At 39.6% G+C, this 19,396-nt stretch overlaps 1 protein-coding gene across 1 annotated transcript in view; it reads right to left on the reverse strand.

Moving 5' to 3' along the window:
- AOPEP (aminopeptidase O (putative)) overlaps positions 1 to 18,920 on the reverse strand; it is a 202,189-nt gene extending 183,269 nt beyond the window's left edge. Inside the window, exons 1-2 of the mRNA XM_081318746.1 lie at positions 18,902 to 18,920; positions 4,822 to 5,674 (exon numbers count right to left, since the gene is read on the reverse strand). Coding sequence (XP_081174872.1) covers positions 4,822 to 5,615 — 794 coding nt within the window. The 5' untranslated portion in view covers positions 5,616 to 5,674; positions 18,902 to 18,920. The remainder of the gene's footprint in view (positions 1 to 4,821; positions 5,675 to 18,901) is intronic.
- Positions 18,921 to 19,396: the final 476 nt, after the last annotated feature.

Below are 19,396 nucleotides of genomic sequence, written 5' to 3' on the forward strand. Positions count from 1 at the left end.
GCATGACTGGATATAGCATTAATGGTAATGCATTAGGGGGGTAAACTTTAGCAATCCTCAGGCCTATTTGTGACCTCTATTCATCTCTTCTGGCACAGCAATAGGGAAATCAGAAGCTTCCATTTTCATTCAAGGAGAATATATAATTTTAAATTTAAGTAATGATAAATCCTAACTACAGTTAGTTAGACTTTAGTTTAGAAGGGTTAAAACCACCACTTGTACGTTGAATAGAAAAGAAAGGAAAAGGGGGCTGTAGATAAATCAAGACTTCCTTTCTTAAATGTAAGATTAACAACTGTATGCAAACCAATCCTATGTCTATGTGGATTTTTTTTCAGAGATAAGGGTAAGTTAAATCACCAAATGTCCTATGCTTTTTCCGCAGTAGCAACTGGCAGCTGTTTACTTCTATGGTTAACCAAAAATGGCTTATACTCAAGAACTAAACTACAGAGATGGCTAGAGCACAGGTCTGCAACCCGCAGCTCCGGAGCCGCATGAGGCTCTTTCAGCCGTCTCCTGCGGCTCCCAGTCCTCTGCCATGTGCAGTCCAAAAAAACAACAACAGTGGGACTAAAAAAGTTCAACCAATCAATTCAAATATGCAGGGTAGGTGCATATCTCGCCTTGGCTCCACTCTTCAGTCAAGCCCTGTTCTGCGCATGTGCGCATGTACGCACATGTGCACACATTTTTTGCGGCTCCCAGTTTTTCCTTTTGTGAGGGAACCGGTTCCGAGTGGCTCTTTCACTGTTTCAGGTTGCTGACCCCTGGGCTAGAGTTACCCTTTCCCTTGGCAATTTTAGTGTTTAAATAGCATCCTTTCTACTGTGACCTTAATTGTGGCAGAACCCTACTGAGATCTTCTGAGAATGTAGCATCAACACATTTGAAAAGTACCCAGTTAAGGATGGCTATCCCAAAAAATCGCTACAAGAGACCAAGTCCAAGAACTGGCTCCTGTACATAAGTCAGCCCAAGCTCCTTCATCTAATTAACTTTTGGTCATATCCCTCTCCACAGAGACTCTTTAAATCCCCAACCAGTGGTTTTCAATCATTAAAACAAAATATTACATCAAATATTTACAAAGTTGCACAGCTTGATGACCTTTCCTTTCTATCTTCTAAAGATTTTTATTGCAATACCCCAGCAGGCCCTATTCTTTTTGTTATGATGTTTACTGAAGAAGAGGAAACACAGGCAGCCCACCTGTTACCTGACACATGCCATTATTTACTCCCACACAGAGTTTTTGACAGTGGAACTAAAAATAATCACCAGAATGCCAGAAAACATTTAAAATCATGGAAGCAATTGTCAGGCTCCTTCTTCCAAGTTCCTCTCACAAACTGTAGGATAAAACATATGGAGTATACTAGTCTATTTATATAAGAACCCGAAAAGATTGTATGAGTTGGTTGCTTGTTCTACACAAAGTACAATGTTTTCCTGGTGCATTTTAAATGAAGGTACTGTCACTCTCAAACCTGACAAAATAATGGTAGTGGGGGAGGATGCTGTTGATTGCTTTGCTTTTGCTTTTGTAAATATTTATGCACATTATTCAAGTATTTTCAATCAGCACAGTTATTTCTATACAACGTTTGGAAATGTTTAAACAAACCCCACAGTAGCATAACAACAGAACTACAATTTATGCCTGGTTTATTACCTACGAAGCTAAAAATATACAGGCACTATTTAACTACTAAATGCATAATGTTGATGACAATAGATATTTCTCCTATGAAACAGATGTCCGTTTGAATTACTGTTTGTTTGTTTTGGAGGAAAGAAGTCATCTGACTCATTAATACACAAGTTGGGTAGCTGATAACAGCTAACATGCACTACCACTCTACCCATATTTGAGGACCCTGGGTGAAAAATAAGGGACCACAAGTCTTGCTCAGAATCCTCAATGTTTCTTATGGCTACATAGATTCTCCATCATGTGTCAAGCTTGAAGAATCAGGACCACATGTTAAGTTCCAGTTAAGCTGATTTATTGCTCATACCTACACACAAGAATCTTGTCAACTAATGGTCAGCACTAAGTTGGTGCTAGATTACAGTTAATTCAAGAGGGGCTGAACTTACGGGAATGTAACAATTCCAGGCTAATTCCTCTCTTGATTCTGCTCCCAGGCTCGGCCTCTCCTTCTACTACATCATGGCACCTATGATCTGGAACAGTTTTCTCCTGTAGGCTGGGCCCTTCAGTAATGATCTTTTGTTCAGTAGGGGAAACTGAACTTTTTCAAAGAATCTTTAGGCAATGATTGATTGACACTGACATTGCTCTTGGTTTTGTATCATATTATATATTTATTTAGTTAGAAGCATTGATATTGATACATTATTGTTAATTTCTGTGTACATTATTAGGGATGTCTATACTGTGGATGGTTCATTATAATGCATGATTTGTTAATGCTACCATGAGCCTTGTGGGAATCAATAGCACATAAATGTAATAAATAGTGGTAATAATAACAATTGCTTTGACTTTTGTTTCAGCAAAACACAGAGCATTTTATTTCGTTGGAACATAGCTAACTTTAAAAGTTGCACTGTGATGATTCAGGTAGGCTGTTCTGTTCTAAGCAAAAAGCTAATGTATATCTTTAAGTGCCCAGAGCAATGGGAATCATATTACATTACTAGTATTTTGAAACAAGGACTCCAGTGCAAAATATAATACAGCATATGAAAATATTAGTATAGAAGTTTATACTTTCATATAATAGCATATCAACTTACTAGAATAGAACACAATAGTACTTAATTATTAACAGTGCTGTTATTTTACATCCCTACAATAGGAATTTAGAGTTTCTCTTTCTCATACTTTCCAACAATTATAGCAACTACATATAGCCCACAGCCTATATATGGGAAGACAGCAGGCAAATACAATGCTGATGCTGAAGGCATCAGCATCATATATATTACCAAACTTCCACAAAGTAAGTGTCACTTACACTTTCATCTTCCATAGTAACTTGGGCTGCTTAGCACTTGTGATAAAGGCTGAGCTTTTATATCTCCACTGACATGGAAGAAGCCAAAAAGAAGTCAATGGAAAGATTGTATCAGCACACACATAAAGTGTATAAAATGTATTCCAAGTTTACCTTCCACAATAAAATTACATTTCAGGATTAGATGTTGATGAAAAAATTAAAAGGCCAACAACATACAGGGCAGCACTTTGTACTTGCTTAATGCAATTAACTAGTATAAGCATAGGAATTTTCCTCTAGCCATTTTGAAAATACACTGGCCAATCTAAGCATAATGGCAATCTAGAACAAATTAGCATGTCAAAGCAGAGAATTATAAGCATTTGGAAGTCCAAGGTAACCCTAACTTGAACTAAATATGATGGTGGAGGCTAAATGTTAATTGGAAGAATAAAAAAAAAATCTTTTCCCCCAGAAACATAAGCAACAATTAAAATATGCTGGCTATAATTCAATGCAATTATTATATATACCTAAGGCCAAATGAGAAGCTTATTTATATATAAGAAACTTATTTATAAAGGTTATTTATAATCATGTTTTGATTTGTTCTCAAAAGAATAAACATCACTGAAGATAAATTTATATTAGAACTGGGGAAAAGGCATCCCAGCTAGCCACATGAACATGATTTCATGATGTAAAGCCCACCCTTACATGCATACGAACATGTGACACATGTACACAAGGCATAGTGTTTGTGTCATGATATTACAAGGCATGCTTCATCCCTTTCCTCCTCCCTTTCCTCCTATAGACACCTACGGTGGTTAAATGTTCCTCTCTTAATACCATTTTCTCCCTCTGAACTTACTCATCTCATCTTGGAATTGTTACCTGCCCATGAAGCAAATAGAAGACTTATATAGACTTATTGTATGCATTCTTACAGGACAAACGTAGAGAATAAATGTGAACAGAGAGGGAGAATCATCTAGGCATTTTTCCTGAGCATGGCTTTGACCCTTTATGAGCATATGGTCAGGTATTCCCTATAACCTCGTATAAGTTGCATTTATCAAAAAGGAAATTATTAACGTATCCAAAAATACAGGTATTAAGCAATTAAGACTGTAACATGAATTTGTTCCTGACAAAAAATTTTATAATCTGTATTACACGACAGGAATAGAAATCAAGTCCAGAGCTGGTAAATGAATAGCCTGGATGCAATTAAAAGAAGCAAGTTGGCTGTAATGAGGCCTTGTAGGCAAAATGCATGGTATGTATACAATACATAAAATATACTGGCCTTTGTTGACTCATAGCCCAGAGGTGATGGAACTACAACCCAACCAAAGGTTACTATTGAGATGGGCTAATATGCTACAAAACTATATTTGGCATTGAAAAACAAGGTCTCATTAAAAAAATCACATATAAAATTGCTACCTCATTAAACAATACTATTACATCCTGATCCTCCAAACATTCCATACATTTTGCATTTACTACAACAGCATTTTAAATGCAAGTTCTAATAGGCTTAAACATTTGACTGTTTAAAAAGCAAAGTGAAACTGCTTTACAAAATACTTGCATCTTTTATCTAAGCTATACCACAAAATTATTACTTTGACTGTTTTGGTTTAATGAAATGTATTAGTTCGATTCAGACTCAGAGAGTGACAAAATCCTCAAAAAGCTATCACAAGCTCTGAAGTTTACCGGTTTGTGCTACTCATGCAATTAAATTCATTATGAATGAGATCATCATTCATAATTCAACTGTGTCCCATCTGGAACGCAACACCAAAAGGTACCAAATGCACTCAAGACTGCTGCTTACCTGTCACTTTGATCTGTAGTCCAGCTAAGTGATTGTCCTGCTGGCTTTGTTTTGTACCATATTCTTATGGCACGAGGGAAGTCCTCTGGTAGTTTGATCCCTGCTTTCCTGATTTTCAAGCTCCAAGCGTCTGTAATAAACAGAAGCTCACCACCAGCAGGTGCCTGGCTGCAGTGCTTGTAATGCTGAAGCTGCTCTCTCCAATTATTTGTGGGCAATGTCACAAGTTCATGCACAATTTGATTCCGAAGATTTCCAGCATCCTTAGAAGCATCCACTAACTTGGCAGCGCTTGTACATTTCTCAATGGCTGGAACCAGAGCAACATCCACCTCCTCGACCTTTAACACACATAAATCACAGCAGTCTAGGACCAGCAAAAAATCTTCACTCCCATGAATCTCAATGTCACAGCAGTTCTTTGAACTAGAAATCCCAGAAGCCTGTTCCCTGTTGCCATGGCTACCGTTTTTATCAGAAGTATCATTTTCACCTTTACCACAGACAGCAAAATCATTACATCCACTTTTAGTTGTGCAAGCACTTGCGTCTGGCACGACTGAGCAGGCTTCAGGTGTCGGAACGCGGCAAGCTTCATCAGACCAAGAAGGACCGGCTCCTTCCATCTGCTTACTCTCTCCTTGTCTTCTGACAGGCTCAAGGAAAATAACTATGGTGCCTTCTATAACATGGTTTCTAAAGTCCACATCCAGGTCTAAAACATAATGTTTTACCAACACGTGGTTAGTATTGGCCATCAATGGCAGATCATCTGTGGTCATATCTAGCTCCATTTGTATAGGTCTTCCATGCAAAGAAATCTTGCTAAATCTTGCTGTTTCCTATATAGGCTCTGCAGCAGAAAAAATAGTCAGTATGCCATCCTTTCCATTTTTATAAAAACCTGTTATGTACAGTAATACATACGGCCCAACATATGTATCCCACTGACAAAAAAAAGGTAAGTTTTGATTTAAATTAGGGCTACAAAAGAAGGAGCAATGTACACTGGAATCTATTTTTAATGATAAATAAATCTTTTTAATACTGTGTTTCCCCAAAAATAAGACCGGGTCTTATATTTTTTTTGGGGGGGGGCAAAAGACCCATTAGGGCTTATTTTCATGAGATTGCCTGACTTTGTGGCCGCCTGCACGCTTCCTCCCACCGTTTGCGTGCCCGCGGCCACAATGGCTTACAGGGCAGATGCTCGGGAGGCGAGGGCAGTGCCAATGGAATGCGCCTTCAGGCGAGGAGGAGAGTGTTGTGATTCAGGGTCAGCCTGGGGGTTCGGCAGTTGGGTCGGACGACTCAGAGGAGGAGGAGGGGGGTGTTGAAGAGCTTGCTGATGATGGCCTTGAGGCTCCGCAGAGCCCTCAGCTGGGCCCCTCCCACTTGGTCACAACGGAGACCCAGCTGTGTGAGCCTGACAGCGTGGATGAAGATGACCCACAGCTGGCCCTGTTCAAGGATGCCCGACGCAGGAGGCAGTCAATCAGGAGTAAACAGAGGAAGGCAATGGGGCACCTCGGAAGGAGGCAGAGAGAGGCCACGCCCTGAACTGTATTTAAGGGGAATGTGTGGGAGGGCTGGTTTGCTGAAGGCAACCGCTTGGATAGTTCCTGTTTCATAGCTCCTGTTTCATGGTTGGTGTCTTGTCTTGCTCTGTTTTATGTTAATAAATTTGGCAGGCTTTATTCCAGCCTCTTGCCGTTTGTAAAGGGGTTGTCCCTGCTTTTGCTGCAGGGCCGGTAGCAGGCTGGTACAGAACAGAGAGCAGCACGGACAGGCAGGGGAAAGCCAAAAGACCAGGCGGTACAAACCTCCCCTGCCGCCTCCTTCCACCTGCCACACTCTTTCCTTTTGCAAGCAGACGAAGCTTCCATTCTCCGTCAGTTCTCTGTCTGGGCGAAAAGTGATTGGGCGCCTATGGGGTGCTTGGGAACGGAGCAAATTGCTCCGTTTCCAAGATCCCCATTTGCAAGCAGATGAAGCTTCCAGTCTCCATGATTTCTCTGTCTGGGCAAAAAGTGTTTGGGCACCTGCCCTCACTTCCCGAGCATCTAACCTGGGAAGCCCTGTAAGGCGTTGCGGCTGCAGGAAAGCAGATGGTGGGAGGAAGCGGGCAGGCGGCTTCGGCAGATGTCTGGCAAAGGGAGGGAGGTGGCAGGGGAGGCTTGCGCTGTCTGGTCACGGTGCAAGCCAGGGGGAGTTGGTAGAGAAGGAAGTGGCTGCTGCCGCCAGGCAGGTAATCTGCAGAGTGAAGTAGGGGCAGCCGGGACTGAAGAAAACCCCTCCAGTGACAAACACGCACCCCCCTAACTGCCTCGCCTCACCTTGTGATGGCGGCACCAGTGCGACATGTGCTTTCTTGCCCCATCAAGGCAGTGAGCAACCAGTGGGATGGAGTGGGCGGGCTCTTAACTAGGGCTTATTTTGGGGTTAGGGCTTATATTAGGTGCATGCCAAAAATCAGGCTATGGCTTATTTTCTGGGTGGGTCTTATTTCAGGGAAACACCGGTATGAAAAGACCCGTCAATGTTAAATTTGTTTGTTATTCATAACAAGGCAAGTGCATAAAAATTAACTAATGTCATTTACATAACCACCGGAAAACAAAATCAATGAATCAGTACTGTATTTCTGTATAATGTTATCAATTAAAAAAATCTTCGGCAATATAGAAGAATCAGCATGAATTTATTGCAGCAATTCAGTTGATACGATCGCTTGTCTAATTTTATAATTTTCAAGAGGTTATCTTATATGTAATATGTGACTATACGTGTATATGTGTAATAGGTTATCTTATATGTAATATGTATGTGTGACTCCTGGGAACGACATAGACAAATCTATGCAGTTTCTTGACAACATTTTCAAGAGTGGTTTGTCATTGCCTTCTTGCTTTTTTTCTTTCAATGTAAGTAGCACACATGACTGAAAGCTAAATGGCCTCTACTATTTCCTATACCAGAACAATCACTGACTATACATTACATATCTTATGTGATCACTGTAATGTAGTGTTATGTTCCCATATTGTTTCACCATTGTTAAATGACAAGAAAAAGAGTCTTGGAAGACTAGGAAATTCTAAACATTCTTTTGAGATTGTACTTGAAGACTTCTGAAATTTACAGCTAACTGTCCCAATATATAATTCCTTCTAATAGTGACAATCTCATTTGCATCTAGGTTAGAAATATTTCTCAAGAAAAAAGAAAGGACTTGTCATTCAATGTTAATATTTACCTACTTAAGGGAGAGCAACTGTTGATTAAATTTATTCCACAATTAATTACTGAGTGACTGTCATCCATTATTTGTTAATCAGTGCAGGTAGTCCTCAACTTTATCACAATTGGGACCAGAATTTCCGCTGCTAAGCAAGATAGTTGCTGAGTGAGTCACAATTTTACAATTTGTTTTGACATGGTTAAGCAAATCACAGTTGTTAAGTGAGTCATGTGGTTGCTAAATGAATCCTGCTTTCCCCATTGACTTTGCTTGTCAGAAGCTGGTTGGGAAGGCTGCAAATGGCAATCATATGACCCTGGGATGCTGCAACCCTCATAAATACAATCTGGTTGCTAAGCATCCAAATTTTGATCATGTAAGAGTAAGGATGCTGCAACAGGCATAGAGGGGGGACCAGCTGTACTTTTTTCAGTGCCATTGTAATTTTGAAGAGTTGTTAATGAATGGTGGTAAGTTGAAGATTACCTTTACTGATTTCTGTTTTTGTCCTCTTATTCAAAAGATGAGAAGGGGAGGGATGGCAGAGCCTAGCAAAAGTAATACTGTATGATAATTTATATTCTCTAAATATCCTGGAACTGAATTCCCCATAATCCTTAATTAGTTTTTGTTATGTTTTCTGGAGTTATAACTATTTAAGTTCAACACCTCTGAAGAACACCAAGTTAAGAAACACTGTCTTGGTATGACTTAGGTTTTGAATATTCCTATGTTTTGCTTTTCAAAACAAAGATCTGGAATTCAGTTTTCATTTTCCATTTTAAAAATCCAAACAATATATATAATTTTCTGTTATAGAGTTGATACCAGAACTTGTTTAGTATTCAGTCAGGTAAAAATGTACTTTTAGAAACCAGTGTACTATATGTCTATATCTCAATCATCCAGATCATGATTGTCCCAAAAGTGCTTTTTCCAAAAGGCAACTGGACTTTCTTGGTTTTTTTTTTCCTTTGAAAATGTTTCATTTCTCATCCAAGAAGCTTCTTCAGAACTGATCCAGTTGCCGTTTGGAAAAAGTACCTTTGGGACAGCTTTATACATTACTTACACATTACGTTCAAGCTTACCTGTGGTTAAATTGAACAAAAAACAGACCATATGATTTTTCTTGTAGTGGTTGGTGACTTTATTTTTAAATCCTTACTAAATTGCATGTGTTCCGTTTTATAAATCAAACATGTGGGAGTGAAGTACAGACCAGTTGAGCAACTGAAGTTCATTTGTGAAAAGAAGATTCTTGCTTCATTTCTCCTCTTTCATTTCTTTCAGCCCTTTTTAAACGTATTGTTCAATGTGTATCTAAGAAGCACGTGACACTTCACATTCCTATGCTGCAATTATGTACATGAGAGATTTCACATTGCTCACAGAGCAGCAATTACTTGTAGGAGAAAAAACAACAACCCATCAACAGGCTCAGAAACAAAAAGGACTCTACCGCAGATCTCTCCAGCAGAGAATATTTTAGTTACCAAAAACTATGGAAATCCTTCAGAAAGAGGTGCTTCAGAACAGTGCAAAATACAGTGGCTTTGAAAGCAAACCGTTGAGGGCAGCTTCCACAGTAGCAGCACAGGTTTGTTTTCATAATTTGAAAAAGATAGTGTACTTCATACACATTCCTATTGAATAAAAAGACTTCTTCTAAAGAATTTGCACCTACCTGTTAGCACATCAGACAAAAAATATATTTCTGTCAATCATTGTTTTGCAATACTTCAGGAAGGGCAAGAATCTAACTCTCTAAGTTAGTTGCAGTGGTGGGATCCAAATATACGAACAACCAGTTCTCTGTGTGGATGCCGCTTACGGAAGTCCATTCTGGGGCTGGGCAACAAAAAATTAGCTATCGGTTTTGCCGAACTGGTGCGAACTGGCTGAACCCCACCACTGGTTAGTTGCCTAAAGACCCCTTTCCTACAAAGCACCGCTCCTTTAAATCAGAAATAAACCTTGTGATCAATAAACACTACTATTAGTACACACATTCCAGGGTTTGTTTTTGTTTTCTTAGCCACAGTTCTCTGAGTAAAGGATAAAAGGCTGGATACACAGTTAATACAAGCCATATACCGCTATTTATAGACAGCAATGGCTGAATTCACACACTAATCCAAAACCACAGAAATGCATATATGGTAGTATTTAGTGATCATATAAAGATATGACATGTAAACTTTCCATCCAATCAGTTTAGACTTTTAACAAGCCTGGAAAATGTATAAGAAATGCCAGCGGCCATTGATTCCCCCCCCCATGTTCAAAAAAAGAAGCCAAACATGCAGACCACAGTGCCCACAATGGCCTTGGAAACCAGAGTGGGCTAAAATACACCAAAAGCATCTGTGCTCATTCAAGAGCTGAGCTTTTAAAAACGCGGTAGCCAATCCTTTAAATTAAAGTCATGTGGGTGTGACCTAAAAGTATTTTGAAACATACATACATAAACACACAGAAATATTTATTACAAGAATCCTCAGACTTGAAGAACTTCAGTGTCTGTTTCCCAAAGTTATGATCTATGTGTCTGGATAATTTTAATGAAATTAAGTTAGTTTTTCTAACAATATTGACTGTTGTGAAAGAATGAATACTGCAAAACCATACTGTATCCACTTGGAATTGCATTACTGTATATTATTCATCTGACGAAATCAGAATCTACTTGCGGTTAATTTTAACACAGTGCAACCTTGTTAAAGAGCAAGAAATAAATCAGAGAAATTCTACTCCTTACTTAGTGCTTACAGCTGCCAATTTTACAGAATATGTATTGTCAATAACAGACATTAACCGTATTGAAACGTATTGAATGAATAATGGTTTTATGAGGAATGCAAGATTCAGCATATAAATCAATCATATACTAGCATATATTTCTAGATAACTGTATTTTAAATCAAGAATATGTATGTGTGTGTTTGTATGTGTAAATGACCTTTTTGGCCACTGTTGTTAAGTGAATCACTGCAGCTGTTAACTGAATCATACAATCAGTAAGTGAATCTGGTTTCCCCATTGGCTTTGCTTGCAGGAAGCTGGCTAGGAAAGTTACAAATGGTGATCACATGATCCCAGGGCGGTGCGACTGTCATGAGTACACATCATTTGCCATGAACCCAAATTTTGATCACCTGACCTTGGAGATGCTGCAACGGTCATAAATATGAAAACCAGTCATAAGTCACATTTTGCAGCATCATTGTAACCCCAAACAATCACTAAACAAATGGTTGTAACTTACTGTTCCAGTACTTTATGCCTCTGCCTCTGTCTGGCCTATAAACTCATCTTCCATAACTAGGATTAAAGCAATAATGAACAATAAACACTTCCAATGTCTTCCCTGTAAACCAGAGAGTACCAAAATATAGTTAAACACAAGAAGAGAAAAGCTTCATACCTTATCAGCCCCCAAGACCTACTGGAATAACAAGGTTTTAATAACCTTTCTAAATCCTAACAGGGTTGGAGCTAATTGAGCCTCAGGTGGAAAGCTGCTCCAAAGACAGAGAAAGGTAGTAAATGAGAAAGTTCTGCATCATTCACCACCATCCTGACCCAGCTTTCTGTCATTTCTCTGGAGGCTTTCCAACAATAGGAGTGCCCAGCTACAAGTGGCACAATTGATGCCAGTGAGAATTCTGCCCAGGTGTTTCTCAAGTTTTGGCCATGTTAACATGTGTAGCCTTCAACTTCCAAAATCAAGGTTTCCTAGATACAAGTCAGATCTGTTCTGTTATCCATGGTTTAGGAGGAATTGATTGCAGAGGGATCTGGAATTAAACAGTAGCAGATCGGGAACAAGGGCTCCAAGGATCTGGAAACTCATTTGGGCAAGATGGACCACACAGAAGTCTAATAATAAACAAACCTGGCTCCAAGGCTGGAAGAGATTATGCCCAGACAGGCAGAGCTGGTGTGAATGGCTATACTGAGGCTGCACTTTCCTAGAAAGGAGGGAGCACGTTCTAGAAATGAGGAGAGGGAGATAAGAGGCAGCCCAGAAATGATGAGACAGAGAAATTTTTTTTTAAATAGCCACTCCTTGGGTATATTCGTTAGACTGACGGTACTGGGTAAAGGTAAAGGTTCCCCCGCACATGCGTGCTAGTCGTTTCCGACTCTAGGGGCCGGTGCTCATCTCCGTTTCAAAGCCGAAGAGCCAGCGTTTGTCCGAGGACATCTCTGTGGTCATGTGGCTGGCATGACTAGACGCCAAAGGCGCATGGAACGCTGTTACCTTCCCACCGTAGTGGTCCCTATTTTTCTACTTGCATTTTTACGTGCTTTCGAACTGCTAGGTTGGCAGAAGCTGGGACGAGTAACAGGCGCTCACTCTGTTACGCGGCCCTCGGGATTCGACCCGCCAAACTGCCGATCTTCTGATCGACAAGCTCAGCGTCCTAACCCACTGAGCCACTGCGGGTACTAAGCAGGGCTTTTTTTGTCACAGAACGCCCAGAACAGAGTTCCGGCACTTTTTTTGGATGGAACATTGTAGGGTAGGCAAGGCAGATTGTATGACGTGTGTGAGTTCTGGCACCTTTTTTTTTTTACAAAAAAAGCACTGGTAGTAAGGATTTAATCTGGCAAGATTCTTTCTGTGATGTGTAGGCAAATAAAGAAATGAACCCTGGCTGAACTATTCCATATAGTTGACACGTGCTAAGGGACAAGAGATTGGAAATAGGAATCGAGGACAAAAGATTGAACTGGAGGAGTTGAAGATAGAAGGCCAAGACTGGCCTAGTTACACGGATAAAGAATGTCCAAAAGACATGATATTCCATCAAGCTGCAGTACAGAAGAATTAGACAGAATTAGGAATCAGGTCCATTCTACTGAAAGCCAAATCCCATTTGACCTTTCTTTTCTTTAGCTGTTTAGTTTGGTACTATAAAATTAAGTTCAGACAACACGCTTTGCTTAGCTGTACTGTATAGAATAAACTGCTATAAGAGTTACATGATTTGTTAGAATTATAAACTCTTATTTACAAACCACATTGGCTGCATTCAGACAATATGCTAAGTCAAACACAAAATAAATTGCATTATCGCTCAAACAATGGCTGCATTCATACATTTACCAGTGTCTGCTCATTTAACTCATTTTCTGAGTTTGTACAACCCCTTGAACTATACAAGGGCTAGATTCATACGTGGCTAGGTTAAAATGGATATAGCTTGTCTGCATTTCAGTGCTTATGAGAACACAATCAATATGAAAATATAAGTTAATAGATAATACAGGACATGTGACCAGCTAACTCATTACCTCTTATTCCCTTTGCATAGCTATGGTAAACCCTAATCTATTCTGTTGCACTTCCCAGAGAATAGCAGTGTAGAACATTGATGCACAAAGGGTACATTTTGGCTTAGAATGTAAAATGATTTTTTTTTTATTTTGTAAGCTGCAGTTTATGATTTAGCACTTTGGGTAAACCTAGGTAAGGAACCCTTTTGCATAAGGAAGCTAAAGCAGCTTTGTTTCAACATTCATTCAGGACTAGTCAAGTTTTAAGGGTCCCTATGGTGTGTATTAATGACTTTTAATAACATTACTTTAACTATCACTGAAATTTTGTTTCAGTCTTTTGAATTTGATTTTGTTGTACCAAATCCAAAGTCCATTAGAATTCAAGCAAGTTGTAACAAATAAAACAAATGTTCAACAATTTTAAATTATTAAGCATTACTTACCTGTTGCACTATATGAACCATGTCATTTATTTTGAAATTGGCACTACTTTGGTGTAGAAAAACATGGGATGGTACCTGGTTAGCTACAGGATATTTTCCCATTGGAATCAACCCAATGTGTTTCATCTACATGGGAGAAACAGCAAGTGATGCCCATTTTATGGAAGTGAGGGAGGTTGAGGCATAGTGGCACTAGTTTTTGTGGCTGCAGTGGTCCTATGGAACAGCCTCCCAGCTGGGTATCAAGAGAGCTTCCATCTTAATTGCCTTTTAAAAGCTGCTCAAAACATTCTAGAAGGAATCCGGCCCTTGATTCCATCTTAGGTAGGTTAAGATTTGGCTTTGTTAATATCATGATTTTCTGTTTTATTGGTTTGGGGAGTTTTTATTTATGCTTTCACTGCATATTACAAACTGCTGAAAGTCTATAAATGTGATCAATCATTAATATACTACACCTTAAAACCATGGATATACTCTCTGTGTGTATGTAGATAAATAGACATATGCATATATATACACATATAAAGGTGTCCCTATGGATTTTACTCCACAAGTCATTGCTGACTATAGGGGGCGGTATTCATCTCCATTTCAAGGTCATTGATTCAGTGCTGTCCGAAGACATTTCTGTGATCATGTCGCCAGTATGACTCACAGAGCGCTGTTACCTTCCCGCTGAAGTGGTACCTATTTATCTGTTTGCAATTGCATGCTTTCAAACTGCATAGAGATATATTGTTTTTTTTTTTTTAAAAAAAGACAGGGTCAGACTACTTCCTGGAATGGCAAGCTGAATTAGGTATTTATTCTATATTTGCTACTGACATTATCCACCATTCCCTGATGTTAGTTTTATAGATATTGGAAGCCGAACTATATTAATATTTAAATCAAAGGTTTGTGGGTAAAAGAGGTTTTAAAGCAAGCTATTCTGCAATGCCCCTTCATGGATTACTGCCTTATCGTGGCAAAGGGGCTTGCATAATTCAATGAAGCTATGAGCTATGCCGTGCAGGACCACCCAAGACGGACAGGTCATAGCAGAGTGTTCTGGCAAAACGTGATCCACTGGAGAAGGAAATGGCAACCCACTCCAGTATCTTTGCCACAAAAACCCTATGGACAGTACCAAAAGGCAAAACAATATGATGCTGGAAGATGAGCCCCTCAGGTCGGAAGGTGTCCAATATGCTACTGGGGAAGAGCAGAGGGCTAGTACTAGTAGTGCCAGAAAGAATGAAGCGACTGGGCCAAAGCCAAAAGGACGCTCAGCTGTGGATGTATCTGGTGGTTAAAGGAAAGTCTGATTCTGTAAAGATTTTTTCTCCATAGGAACCTGGAATGTAAGTTCCATGAATCAAGGCAAGCTGGACGTGGTCAAACAAGAGATGACAAGACTGAACATTGACATCTTAGGAATCAGCAAACTAAAATGGACAGGAATGGGTGAATTTAATTCAGATGACCATCAGATATACTACTGCAGGCAAGAATCCCTCAGAAGAAATGGAGTAGCCTTCATAGTCAATAAAAGAGTAGGAAAAGCAATACTGGGATACAATCCTCCAAATGACAGAATTATCTCAGTTTGAATCCAAGGCAAACCATTCAATATCACAGTAGTCCAAGTCTATGCCCCAACCACCGGTGCTGAAGAGGATGAAATTGACCAGTTCTATGAAGCCCTACAGCACCTTATAGAACTAACACCAAAAATGATGTCCTTATCATCATGGGGGATTGGAATGCTAAAGTAGGAAGCCAAAAGATAACCAGAATAACAGGCAAGTTTGGCCTTGGAGTACAAAATGAAGCAGGGCACAGACTGATAGAATTTTGTCAAGAGAATACGATGGTCATAGGAAACACTCTTTTCCAACAACCCAAGAGACGGCTCTACACATGGACATCACCAGACGGTCAACACAGAAATCAGATTGACTATGTGCTCTGCAGCCAAAGATGGAGAAGCTCTATACAGTCAATAAAAACAAGACCAGGAGCTGACTGTGGCTCAGACCATGAGCTTCTCATTGCAAAGTTTAGGCTTAAACTGAAGAAAGTAGGGAAAAGCACTAGGCCAGTCAGGTATGAATTAAATCATATTCCTGTTGAATATACAGTAGAGGTGACAAATAGATTTAAGGAATTAGATCTGCCTGAAGAACTATGTACAGAGATTCGCAACATAGTACAAGAGGTAGCAACTAAAACCATCCCAAAGAAAAAGAAATGCAAGAAAGCAAAATGGCTGTCTGAGGAAGCTTTGCAAATAGCTGAGGAAAGGAGGGAAACAAAAGGCAAGGAAGAAAAAGATAAGCCAAATTGAATGCAGAATTCCAGAGAATAGCTAGAAGAGATAAGAATGCCTTCTTAAATGAACAGTGCAAAGAAATAGAAGAAAACAATAGAATAGGGAGGACCAGAGATCTCTTCAAGAAAATTGGAGATGAAGGGAACCTTTCATGCAAAAATGGGCATGATAAAGGACCAAAATGGCAGGATGAATTATAAGTGCAAACAACAACGAAATGGCTGAATACATCCCACCACGATTATAAACTGATACTGGACACCATTTTGGCAATGACAGAGCAAATTAAAGCCAAATTGCAAGAAAAATCTGACAATCTAAAGCCACCAAATCAAATTTTGACTTTAAATGAGGAAAAAATAACCCAAAATCAAATAGAAGTGGAAACTAACACTAAAATAGGAGATTTCAAAGAACAACAAAAGCAACCAACAGAAGACCTTAAAGTCCAAACTTTAATGGCAACTACAAAACCTACAACCCAAAAAGCAGTAGCATCTGAAGAAAACACCAAGAGTGAAGACACTAAAGGCCTTCAAATACAATATATTGAGAATTCAATTAATCAAAGGACAATCATAATACCAGCTACTACTTTCTACCTAACCCATATAGAATTGGAGGAACAAAAAGATTTGACTGATTTAATGACAACTATATTATATCAACCATCAAACTATCAAAGCAAAAATATAATGGTTACAAAGGGGACATCTTCCTTGCAAAACTGACATTTGGATACGCTCCTGGATTCAAATAAGGGGTATAGGAAGAAAGGAAGATACATTTGAGATTTTAAAGATGCCAAGAGGAAAGCATGATTGGCACAAAAGGAAGGCAAGAGTTAGATTTAAAAAAAACTGAACTTGTTTCTCTTTTGGGATTCCTAAAGATAGACTATAAAAATATCTCTTTTATGGATTAAGGGGAATCCCTAAAAATATAACTGATTTTACACTTAGCTTTTAGATAGGTAAAGGAAAACAAATGTAAGCTTTTAGAATATAACTCCAAACTATATTTTAGAACTTGGAATGACATATCAAAAGATAGTACTTTAATAATTGATGTATGGTCAAGATGACTTATAGAATATTCAGTGGTTACTTTTGAACCATAGTATAGAATCTAGAGTTTTATATATAAAAGATAGTATTTTAATAATTGTTGAATGGTTAAGGCAAAAAACATATTTCTAATAATTGGTGATTTCTTAAGATGAAAATTAGACTTTAATGGTAAAACATAAGAATGCTTTGTAATGAACAATATAAGTTTTGTAGACAAAAGAATTCTTTATTGAAATAGGGAATTGTGGGTTACCCAAAAATTAAGCTTTTTCTTATATACTATAGGCCACTCTAGAATATCCTATTGCAATTAGATAAAATTTAAAAACAGGATATTGATATGTATTACTGAAAATATATTTTAAGTTTTGTTGATTGACTAGGTTACTCTTAGAAATGTACTAACTTGCCTATTTTAACTATGTAATAACTAAGGGAAGTAGAGAGGGCATCTCTGTTGATGTAACCTGAACTATTTACAACTGGTTATTTCTTATTTTAACTACCCAACCACTATATTGTTTCACAAATACTTGTATATGTAAATATTAAAAAAATCAATAAAACTTGTCTAAAAAAAAAAGAAGTCTTCACTCTTCCAGAGTCCTTTTCACTTCCCATGTAAGCCGTGAAATATATGAGCAAGAAAAGAAACATCTGTTTCTACTTCCTTCTTTTTGCTTTCTTCCTTGGCAATGCCATTTCATCCCCTTATTCCTGTGCTTTTTGCAAGAGCGGCAATGGAGGGGATTTAGTGCGACTCCTTTCTACTCAGGGATTACACAAAGATGGCAAATGCTCCCCTAAAGAGTAAGCACCAGAACACTTTACTCGCACTTTCTTCTACACATCACTAGAAAGTTGAGCTCACCACCCATAATGAACAACCACTGCTGATTCAAGTAACCCAATTTTCCCAAACGACACCTAAAGGAACAACACATGCTAGGATTTACATAACACATGAGCTGAATAGGGAACGGGCTGCTTTGTGGGTCCATGAGTGGAGAGAACACAACCAATAGTGTGTGTGTGTGTGAGAGAGAGAGAGGAGGGGGGCAGGTGAAGGGCATATCACTAGTTCTTCACTTCTTCACTCTCTGAAGAGCCCCAGTTAGTCCCTGTCCGTCCAATGCATTGCCCAGAGAATCACGGAAGGAGACGGCTGCCAGAAAGTATCTGCCAGGAGCTGCTGCTGCTGCTGCTCCATCCTTCCTTCCCGGCCCATCTCTGGCTGGTTCAATCAAAATCCCCACCGCGAATTCAGGCAGACGAGGAAAAGGCAGTTTTAAGGGGCAACTCTTGGCGTGACAGAACCGGGTCGGGAACGAACAAAGACGACTGGTCGCTCTCTTTCCACGGGCGGCACCTGGGCTCTACCCGGCTCAGAAGGTTATGCGCACGTTCAACCCAGCCCGTCCCCTAAATTGACAAGCTCATAGCATTTGAGTTGGGAGAGGGGGAGACAAATGGGGGCTCCTGTCTGGGTAGGTCAGCTCAAGAAGACGGGGCAAAGGAGCTGACAGGGGGTCCTCCATAACGAAATGGAGAAAGGAAATTATGGTCAGATTGAAACAGGGGGCTGTGTCCAGCAATATTTACCCACTCTTCCCGCCGCTCCCCCCCCCTTTTGAGTGATGGAACCGGCCGGAGGCCGCCCTGTCACAAGAAGACCCCGCACCCCGCGCTACAACAATCCTCAGCGCGTGCCGCTCTTTACCTGGCGCACCACCAGCGACTCTTGGTTGTGTTTTTCACCCCGCTCGCCTACGGGTTTCGGCGGCGAAGGCTGCGCCTGATGACGTCAAGGATTAAGCCCCGCCCTCCCGGCTGTAACTCAATGGGACGGCTTTGCCTTGCTTGTTGTGCCAGCGCGATTGTAATTTCTTCCATTTCAACAACCGAAAGCAAAGACCCAAATTTTTGTGCTGGGTTACAAACTGCTTTTTGTTCGGGGAATTCTACTCGCAGCTGGCTATTAAACCCTAAAGATAGGAATCATACGTTCAGGAGAAACACAACCGCATAAATTTTGTGGATCATATTTTTTAAAAAAAATCAATATACAGCACTTTGTGCCTTTAACCGTGTAGGAATTTTCAGATGTGGTATGTCAGTGTCGTATTTGTTTTACTAATAGCAGATTCAGTTTTTGGCTATCAATCCTTCTGTAGCCTAAACAGTTCAATGCCCATACAAGAGAGAGACAGATCAG

The sequence above is a fragment of the Vipera berus genome (assembly GCF_964194415.1).
Source record: "Vipera berus genome assembly, chromosome: 2".
Lineage (NCBI taxonomy): Eukaryota > Metazoa > Chordata > Lepidosauria > Squamata > Viperidae > Vipera > Vipera berus.